Source organism: Cyrtonyx montezumae, unplaced genomic scaffold, assembly GCF_038088225.1.
Source record: "Cyrtonyx montezumae isolate F1298 unplaced genomic scaffold, pur_monq_1.0 scaffold_0, whole genome shotgun sequence".
Lineage (NCBI taxonomy): Eukaryota > Metazoa > Chordata > Aves > Galliformes > Odontophoridae > Cyrtonyx > Cyrtonyx montezumae.
In genome coordinates this window covers 12,347,736-12,358,040 of record NW_027071824.1, presented here as the reverse complement: position 1 = coordinate 12,358,040, position 10,305 = coordinate 12,347,736, and the positions used below count along the sequence as shown (strand labels likewise).

The window sequence follows — 10,305 nt, the reverse complement described above, 5'->3', positions numbered from 1 at the left end:
GCTCTCCATCAGGGCTTTTGCTCTGAGCTCTCGGACCCTGGGGGGGCTCCTCCGGCCGCCTCTCGGGGCAGGTGGATACGTGGGGAAGCCCTACGGCTTTCGGTAGCCCTGCCTTGAACTGCCCAAAAGGAGGAGGGAGGAAGAGAAGAGGGCTCAGGCAGCACAAAAGTGGATTGTAAGTCCGAATTAGATTGGAACAGGTCAAGAAATTCCGGGCACGTTTCTCCCTAAAACCCCGGGAAGTTTTAAAAATAGTGTTTTCAAGTAAAAACAGATTTACCTCTTCTTAATTCACGGCGGAAAAATCTGCCCAGGGCAAAGCAAAAGTTTAGTGAGGAAAAAAAAAATAAAAATAATAATAAAAAAATAAAGGAAGAAAGAAAGAAGAGGAAAAAAGAAGAGGAGGAAAAAAGAAGAAAGAAAAGGAAAGGGGAAGAGGAAAAAAAAGGAAAAATAAATAAACAAAAAGAGGATAAAAAAAAGAGAGAGAGAGAGAGATGCTGAAATACTGTTACCCATGCAAATAAAGGCTTCTTTCAACACAGTACAATATACTCCGGGTTCGAGGGGAGGAGCCGCAGCCCACTCGGGGCCGGGAGTTTATGTTTTTGTTTGCATTTAAAGCTACAAAACAAACCCTCGATGGCCGAGCCGCTCTCGGGGGACAGCGGCCCTGCAGCCGTCCGGCCGCACCCGAAAGCACGGCGGCACCAGAGCCCGAGGGAGCCGCGGGGACACGGCCGCGCTGCCGCTCCCGCCCCGCAGCTCTCGGGGAACGGGGTCCCGCGGGCCGGGCCGGGCCGGGAGCGCCACACCCTTTGCGGACAGAAACACCGACAGTGCTGGTAGATAAGAAAATGGAATACTGTATTTGATTTAGAAAGTTTGTACATATAGATAAACACGCAGTTAAGGAAACGATAGTTTAAGCGTCCTACGTGGAGTTTAAGAAGAGACCCCCCAAAGCTGCTATGAAATACTCAAAATAGCTTTTGCATAAGATAACTACAGTTGCACCCTAAGCTGCTTTTTTTTTCCTTTTTCTTTTTTTTTTTTTTCCTTTTTTTTTCCTTTTTTTTTTTTTTTTTCTATCGCTGAGGTCCCTTTAGAAAACCTAGCCCGTCAGGAGCTGACAGCTAAGTTCGTGCAAGGAACACCGAGTCAAGGAAAATAAAAAGGGAGAGAGAAAGGGTGGGAGGAGAGAGACGGGAAGGGGGGGGGGGAGGGGGGAGAAAGAAAGAGCGGAGCAAATCTCATATACAAGCATTTCTACACATATATTACAAACTGGGAAAATGACCGCATCATTAAGATATACATAATTCATATAAAATTTTGAAATAAAAATAAAAATCTGTTACAGTCATAACTATTCTTTTTCCACATTTATAACCAGTACCCACACAGGCAGTGACAGAAGTGTAGAAAAAAAGGTGCTTACGAAGAAAATGATTGTCTGCGGAACGAAAAACAGAACAGTGCCGCTCGGCAGGGCCCTCGCCGGGACTTAACAAAAATAACAAAAAAATAAACAGAGAACGGGAGGGGGAGAGAGAAAGAGAGAGAGAGAGAGGACCAACAGAAAGGTGATAAACATTTGTTATTTCCCTCTTCAAGGAGTTCCTTTTTAATTTTTTTTTTTTTACTTTTTGTACAAATTCGATCGCAGTTTGCCTTTGTCTGTTTGTCGATTTTGTTTTCCTTTACTATAGAGATTTTTTTTTCCCAGATACAAATTCAATCATCATCATCATGCAAGTGGGTGAAATGCGTCCATGGAAAAGCGCAAAGGAGAAATCGTGCTCGTCCTAAAAAGAATACAATTGTCACTTTTGCTTTGCTTTTTTTTTTTTTTTTGCCTTTTTTTTTCTTTTTATATATATAATAATTATTCTTTCCCGCCGCCCCCCGCCCCCCCAACCTCCCCCCCCCCCCCACTCGCTTGCAGCACCAGCGTTTGTGACTGCTGAAGTTTGAGCTCCATCTCTTGGTGGTGGCGGTGGCAGGCGGTGCTGTGGTGGCTCCTCTGCTCCCTGTCTGCGTGCTCTGCTCCTGGGTCGGGCCGGGCCTCGGCTTCCCTCCGCGCTGTGTGTGTGCGTGCGTGCGTGTGTGTGTCCTGCTCCTAGGTTGCCTCGGATTGTTCATCTCTGGTCGGGGAGAGGATGCTCGCTTGGATGAGTTTGGATTTTTTTTGTTATTGGGTTTCTTTTTTTTTTTCTTTTTTTTCTTTTTTTTTTTCTTTTGTTGTGATTTGTTTGTTTGTTTGTTTGTTTTCCGATATCATACATCACATTCCGAGTCGCTGGAGGTTACCGAGAGGATGGAGGTGCCCGTCTCGGCTCTTTCTGTCAAACTGGAGACGCTGGTGGTCGGGCTGGCCGCTGTGGACGGGGACTCGGCCGAGCTGTGCGTCGGGCAGCCGGGCTCTGCCAGCGACCGCATGCCGCTCTGTCCTATCGCCTGGTGCTGGAGCCTGCAGCGCGCCGGGAGACAAAACAACACCGCGGCCCTCTCAGACACCGCCCGCGACGGGGGGACGGCTCCGCCGGACCCAGCCGTGCTCCCGGGTCTCGGCCCGGCCCGGCCCGGCAGCTCCCGGCCCCCGGAGCCCGGCCCCGTAGCCGGCGTACCGCAGATGGAAGGGCCGCGGTTCTACAGGGGGCGGCGCGGGGAGGGACACGCAGCGGCCCCGCACGGCCTCCGCTCTGCTCTCTCGGCCCCGCGGGGAAGGGGACAGCGAGAGGGAGGGCACGAACCCGTCCCCAACGGGGGCTCGGTGCGGGCCTGGCCGCCGCGCTGAGCGGGTTCCGTGCCCAGGGCAATGGGCAGCGGACAGGGAAGGACCGGGGACGGTCCCGTCCCAGGGGCACAGCGCTGCGAGTTCAATAAAGCAGCGCGAGTGTGTGGAGAGCGGCGCTTCTCTCCACTCGGAATTGAAGCGCCTTTTCCATCTGAAAGCCAAATTCAGGTTTAAAATACTGAAGATTTCAGCGTCAACATTTAGACACGTTCGAAAGCAATGACCCCTTTCTTTCTGTCTTTCTGTCTTTCTTTCTGTCTTTCTTTCTTTCCAAAAGGCAAAAAATAATTTTCACATTCACTATCTTGCTGCGGACACTGCTCTGTGCCCGCTCGCTCTTCCCGAAGCCAAAGAAAGCTTCATTCCCGACAGGGAAGGGGCTCCGCGTCCCGCATGGAGCCGCCGGCCACAGCCCCAGCCCGGCTCTGCCCGAGGGAGCAGAGCGCACTCTTCGCCCCTCCGCTCCCCGCATGGCATTGCCCATGGAGCTGCCCGCACACAGAAACACCGCGCAGCCTTACTGGGCACTTCTCATTATTTTACGTTGTCTAATCTCAGCGTCTTTGATTTTTCCCCCATTTACAATTCCTGGTGCATTCATCTGCTGTCAACAGCGTTGAGTCAACAAAAGCATCCGTGGGCAACTCCTGTTTATTTACAGCCCTGAGCTGATCTGTTTCCCATTTAATGGAAATTAACTGGCGAGGCACTTCGGGGTTGCACTTCTCCTACAGAATCCTGAATCAATAGCACCACCGCTATAATGAGGAGGAATTTCAGAGACAGCATTTAGAAGAACAAGAAGTTTTGTTTACGCGCTTTCAGCGGCAAGCAAACTTCAATTAAAATAAAAGCAGCGTGGCAAGCGGGCTTAAGGGGCCGTTTTCATTTGCAAAATAACTTTACCGGAGGGTGACGAGAAATAAATAGCAGGGAGCCTCGCGTTTACCGTGGCAAAGCAGAAATAATCATAAAAAGACACCGAGAGACGCGCAAACAAATGCCAGCGCAACGCACAGCGAACGCACGGCCGGAGAGCCGGCTCGCCATGCGCTGGGAGCTGAGAAACGGAGACGAGAAGAGAGACCTTTCCCAGCCTCCCAAAGGCTTTTTTCCCCGTTTCTTCCGGAGACAAACGGTTTCGGGATGCGAGTGTGCGCGGTTCCCGCGGAGCGCGCAGTGGACCGCGACCGAGCGCCGCGGAGCCGCCCGCCCGAACCCCGCTGCTCTCAGCCCTTCCACGGCGGGGCCGCGCCGCGGCCCTGCAGCGAAGAGAAACCCAAAGCCATCCGAGCCCCGGCGCCTCGCTGCGGCCACGGGGCCGGAGCTGCCCCCGCCTCACCGCGCGGAGCTGCCCACGCCCGCGGAGATCCCTGTGCCCCAGGACCCCAGGAGCCCACGGGAGCCCGGAGCGCGGCTCGGGGCGAGGCGCGCAAGTTTGCCCCGCGCATCCCCGCTGTCGCCGGGGCAGAGAGGCGCGGGGTGCCCGGAGGAAGGGGAGGAGGAGGAGGAGGAGGAGGAGAAGGAGGCGCGGCGCTTCCCGAGCGGGCCCGAGCCCCACTGACCTGTTTTTAGCCGCCGCCGCTCTGTCTCTTTGCCTTCGGTTTTTGAACCAGTTGCCTACTTGCGTGGGGGTGAGCCCCGTGGCCTGAGCCAGTTCCCTTTTCTTGCTTGGATTGGGGTAAGGGTCCTGCAGGTACCACTCCCTCAGGAGGCTGCGAGTCCTCTCCTTGAAGCAGTGCGTCTTCTGCTCGCCATCCCAAATGGTCCTGGGCAGCGGAAACTTCTTCCTCACCCTGTATTTATCAACCGGCCCCAGCGGGCGACCCCGCAGCTTCTCGGCCTCCTGGTAGTGCGCTTCGAGCCACATGGCCTGCAGCTTGCCGTGCGATTCCTTGGTGAATTTGTGGTTTTCCAGGATGTGGTAGAGGTCGCGGAAGTTGCCCGTGTGGAAGGCCACCACCGCCCGGGCACGCAGGATGGACTCGTGCTTGTTGATGGCCTCGCATGCCCCCGGCGCCACCGGCAGCGACCAGAGGAACCTCCCCAGCCTCTCTATGTCTCCGGTCTCCTCCAGCGTCTCGCAGACGCTGGCCACTTGCTCCGGGGAGAAGTTGAGCGTGGGCAGCTGAAACATTGACAACTCTTCGTGGGGCGCCCGGGAGCTGCCTCCGCCGCCGGCCCCGGGGCTGCAGCCCGAGCCGCTGCCGCTGCCGCCGCTGGCGAGAAGGAGTGAGCGGTGGTGCGGGTCGGCGGCGAAGTTGGGCAGGAAGAAATGGGTGGGATAGAGCTCTAGCGGGGACCTGAACACCATGGGATGACCGGGGTGAGGGGGAGAGCGATCACGGAGAAAAGAAAGAAAGGGAGGAAGAAGGGAGGAAAGGGCACCCGCACCGCGCACGCATCCACACCCGCACACGCACACGCAGCCACATAGAGGCGCGGGGCACACGCACGCACACACACGCGCACACACTCACGCACACACTCACGCGCTCACACGCGCCCGGCCCCGCGCCGCCGCCGAGTCGGGATTCAGTGATTCAACAGCGGTCGCCCTAATGACAACAGCCTCATAATATCTCCCCTAAATCCACAGTGAGTGCAGCGCCGAAACATTTTGTTTCGCTTTTCTATTGGTCTTCTGCGTGTCGTTGTGGCGTTGCCATGGCAGCCGCTGCCAATCACTGTCAGCCCTGCCAATCATTACGGAGTACGTAAGAGAGGTTTTTACCACTTCGCCCGAACGCGCGGGGGGGAGGGAAGCGGGGCTGTTGCTGGAAAAGCGTGGTGGGGTTTCTTTTTTTTTTTTTTAATCTTCGCGACTCCTCATCTCAGCACTTCCCCTTCTCCCCGGCTCCCCCCCTAACCCCCCCCCCCCCTCCTTCTCCACACCCCTCCTAAATAAGGGATCAAATAATGCGAAAAGCGGTGTGCACATATTTGTTGAATGGGATGAGCAATTAGAGGGTGGAATATTATTGTGATCTTAACGAGCCTCGTTAAAGCTAAAGGAGATACGGGGGGAAAGTAAATGGGCCAGGCTGGGATACGCGTTCGGATAAAGGGCTCCTAACTGAGACAATTTACACATGATTTGCACGTAGTTTCACTTCATTCTGCCTATCTGAGCACTAATAGTGCCGGGAAAGAAAAGAAAGATGAGATCATTAGACCCATCCTCATGCCGCTGACCCTCCCCGAAGCGGCGCACACAGCGCAGCCTGGGCTCAGCCCCGCTTCCCCCGCAGCCTCTCCTCTCCCCTCCGCGCCCCCTCCGCACAGGGACGCACCGCGGAGCTCGGCTCCGCTCCCCGCTCCCGGTCCCCGTTCCGCCGCTCCCCGTCACCCCCCGTCCCAAGGCCGCTTTCCTCGCCCTCCCCTGGCTCCCTCGCCTTCCCTTTCCCTCTCCTTTCTCTCCCGTCGCTCTCCACTTTGTTTTCTTTCCCTTCTCCCCCTCCACCCACCGCCTCCGTTCGCCCCTTCCTTCCTCCGCAGCCCGACCCTGCGGCGGGTCCTCACCCCCGCCCCGCTGGGGCTGTACACCGCACCTCTCCTTTTCCCCGCAATTCCTGCCACGAACTTCCCGGGATTCAGTGTGCGGGGAGGAGGCGAGAGAAAGCGCTTTGCAACCTCTATTTATCCTCTCTCTCTCCCTCACTCTGTCTCTGTCTCTCTCTCTCTTTTTTTTTTTTTTTTTAATTGGAAGCAAAGAAATTCCGTGCGGCGGTTCGGGTCCATCCCTCGGTAAGAGCGAGCCGGGCCGCCTGCCCCCGCTGCCGCGCAACTATATTTATTATTAGGTATGTTGCTTTTAAGAAGATTTAATCAGCATCTTGAGCTGGTAACTCTTTTGTTTGGTTTCTGTAGCTATGGAAGTGTGATTTACAGAGATTTGTACGGGTCATGGACATCTTTCCAGACTTACTGTGTATATTTAGACAGGACTTTGCTTGGTGTTAAAAAGTGTATATTTTGAATAGGTTCACACACAGTAGCAAACAATACCGACATTGTAAAGGCATGTACAACGAGTATTGAAACGCAGCATCCAGACTTCAACTAATCTGCCCTCAATAAAGCTGAAATAATTATCCTAAGCCGCCTTTCTAGAAGAAAAATCATTGAGGAATTCAAAACTTTTTTAAAGATCTTTTCTGCATTCCGATGGAGATCGAGGGGTGAGGCTCGGAGCCCAAACTACTTTCAGACATCAATGGAGAGGAGGAGGGGGGGGACGAGAGATATTACAATTAAAATGTGAAAACATAGCGTGACTTGCCCTATCCGAAGGATAATCGTCATACTGCTATGGGTGGTAGAAGTTCTTTAGCGGGGCTCCGAACTGGTTGCGAGCCTTTCACGGCGCGCTCCTCGGGAAATAATTCCAAGTGGCAGATGAATAGGTGCAGTTGGGAGAGCTGCTGGACTGGAAGGAGCTCGCTGTATTACACATTCATCTGATTTCCACTAAACTGTCATCGCTGTGCTACACGGCTCCGCGCTCCTCGCGGAAATAGCTCGCCCGCTTCATTTTAGCGATCCGCTTTAACACTTCTGCTAACAGACCTGGGGAAAAGTTCGGGCTCTCTCCTCCCTCCCTCCCGGCTCATGTTTCCAGTTACACCGCTAAGGAGGGAAGGAGACAGCTCAGCCCCAACACAACCCAACTCAGAGGTATTAATTGGACAACAATATGTTTAGCCAAAGATTTTAATACACACACACACAAAATCTTTTTCTTTGTAATCCTTTCCTTTTATGTAAAGGATTACAGGGAGGAGGGTGGGGTGAATTCCTGCGGGAGTTTCTTAATATTTGATTCCATTTTTTCCACAAGCTGTGAATTAAACTTCCATAAAGTGTATTTCTACACTCAAATCGAAATGGGCCTGCATTTTTTTTTTTTTAATCTCCTGGAACATCATACACCACTCCTCTGCTGTAGGCTGCATCCCTCCTGTAGGGCTCCTGAAGAACTTTGTTGAGTTTCTGTGTATTTCCTCTTTCTTTCCTCCTTTCTCTCTTTCTTTCTTTCTTTCTCTCTTTCTTTCTCTCTTTCTTTCTCTCTCCCTCCCTCCCTCCCTCTCTCCCTCCCTCTCTCCCTCCCTCCCTCTCTCCCTCCCTCTCTCTCTCCCTTCCTTCCTTCCTCCCTTCCTCCCTTCCTTCCTCCCTTCCTTTCTCCCTTCCTCCCTTCCTTCCTCCCTTCCTTCCTCCCTTCCTTCCTCCCTTCCTTCCTCCCTTCCTTCCTCCCTCCCTTCCTCCTTTCCTCCCTTCCCTTCCTCCCTTCCTTCTTCCTTCTTTTTTCTCCTTACCTTCTCTCCCCCCTCCTTCTTCCTTCCTTCTTAATTTCTTTCTCTCTCTCTTTCTTTCCTTCTCTCCCCAGACACATAAGCCGTACAACAACCGCATTTCTGCTGAAAGTATTTCCCCCACAACACTGCTCTGTAGGTACTGATAACAAACTGGCGTGCACGTATCCCTCTGTGTCCGGCCTCGCGCCCGTGTGTTTTAGCCACCGGCCAACTCATTGCTCCCGCCGCAGCCCCGCTGCGGAGCACGGGAGCCCCGCCAGCCGGGAGCTCCCGCAGCTACGTCCGTAGAGGTTTGCTCTGGTCCCATAGTCTCCACAGAGCGGCGGACAGAGCCCGGGTAGCGGCCTCGTTGCTTTCCCCTCTCAGCCGCCGCTTCAGCGCTCCCCTAAGCCTGTTAGGGACACACTCTCATGTCCTGAAATGTGCAAGCAGATAATTGTTGGCGCTCTATCTTTGTGTGAGGAGGCCAGGGTGTAAATGGCTTTTAATGACTGCAGCTGCTGGCTGCAAACTGTCAATGGGATCGTCTAATGCCGAGCCCGGACTCGGAGGGCTCCGCTCCGCAGCCACCGGGCTGAGCCCAGCCCCCGACCCCCTCCGCCCCCAACGCGCAGCGGCGCGGAGCGGCGTGCGGGGCCGCGTGGGGCTACGCGCACAGCGGGCGCGGCCGGAGGCGGCGGAGGACGGGGCTGGGCAGAGGCTGCCCTCTCGGCTGGGAAAATCCTTTCCGGATCCTGTAAGTTTCCTACGGGTGGACGGAGGTCCCGCAGAGGACCGTCCCGGGGGTGCAGACTCGGGGCCCCGGCCTTTCCCCTCCCCGGGCCACCGGGGCTCGGGGTGTGAAGGTGGCAGACGGGGTGCCCCCTCGCCTATCCGCCGTCTGCAGTCAGCCCTGATCACACATGATTAATTGTTTTAGCTGTTAGAATGACATATGTCTCTGCAGGGCAGGGACACCTCCCCGCCACCCCACCCCCTGTTCCCCCCCCCCCCCCCCCCGTTCCTCCCCCCCTCAAAAAAAAGAAAACACCGAAAAACAAAAACCCACCTCCCCCTCAATAAGCCGGGACGAGCCTGTGCTGTCTATCGAAGGGAGCCCTGCGAAGTTGTGAGTGTGTGCCGGGTCGCCGACCTGAAGGACTTTTCCGGGGAGAGGAAGGGAAGCAGAGAGGGAAGCTCTTTTATTTCGCCGCTTGTTTTGATGGCAGCTCCCGGGAGGCTGCGATTTTCTGCCGCCTCGTTGGTGCCCCTACATCCCGGCTCGGGAGGGACTTCGCCGCCGCTGGCGGGGGCCGCTCGCTCCGTGCCGGGGATGCGCGGGGGTCCGCGGGCCCGAGGCAGCTGCGGGCGGATAGCGTGGCTCCGCGGCGGAGGAAAGGGGGGGGGGAGGGGGGGGGAGAGGAGGAGAGTGGAGCAGGGGATGGTGAAGCCATGGCGTTCGCCTGGGCCGGATTTATAATTATTATTTTCATCAAGATTTAATTGTTTTTTTGTTGTTGTTGTCGTTCTGCAGTGGCTAAGGGCTGACAATTCAGAATAGCTGCCGTCTTTACAAACGTGTGTGTCCTCCTGCTTCCTTCCCTCTCTTTCTCCCTTTCTTCCTTCCTCTCTCCCTTCAGTCCCGATTTCCCAAGATAAATGAATGCGCATTTGATGGGTGTGTAAGATGTGGCCCATTCGGCTCCCGTAACTCAATCCTGTTGATGCAATGTGTGTTGAACCGGTTGTGCTCAGCGACATGCGGGCAAGAGACTTTTTTTTTTTTTTTTAAACGGTTTGGATTGGCTTAAGAAGCCGAGGGGGGGATTTTATGTGTGCTCCCAAGCAGTGCAGCAGCTCCCAAGTTAAACTTTTGTGCACCCCCCTTCTCCCCCCTTCCCCCCCCCTCCCCCGCCGCTTCACACACACACACGCATTTCATCCTGCGGGAACACAGCGGCTGCGGGAGGAAAGCACGAGGTACTCATTTTGATTTATTCTTCAAGGAGGGGGAAATGAGCGCGGCTGGCGGCACGGAGCGGGGCTGGGACCCGCGCACTGCCGCCCCCAGCACCGCCCGTTACCTGCGCGCAGCGCGGCGCCGCTCCCAGCGCAGTCCAACTCCTCGCGGTGCCGCGCTATCAGCAAGGGACACTTGATTGACTGATCTAGGTATGATACTCGTGCTGGGCGTCTAAATTAAATATTAAG

General features: G+C 55.1%; 1 protein-coding gene across 2 annotated transcripts; it reads right to left on the bottom strand.

The window, feature by feature from the left end:
- Nucleotides 1-839: 839 nt before the first annotated feature.
- SIX3 (SIX homeobox 3) lies at nt 840-5,537 on the bottom strand. 2 transcript variants are annotated; one of them, XM_065754754.1, is made up of 3 exons: nt 4,366-5,537; nt 2,314-2,473; nt 840-1,808 (listed from the first exon to the last, which is right to left on the bottom strand). In XM_065754754.1, the coding sequence occupies exons 1-3, from the start codon at nt 5,112-5,114 to the stop codon at nt 1,707-1,709; spliced, it is 1,011 nt and encodes a 336-aa protein (XP_065610826.1). In that variant the 5' UTR covers nt 5,115-5,537; the 3' UTR covers nt 840-1,706. The 2 variants fall into 2 exon arrangements, with proteins under 2 accessions (XP_065610826.1, XP_065610818.1); XM_065754746.1 differs by lacking the exon at nt 840-1,808 and having other exon boundaries at nt 1,938-2,473; nt 4,366-5,533.
- Between the last annotated feature and the right edge of the window lie 4,768 nt (nt 5,538-10,305).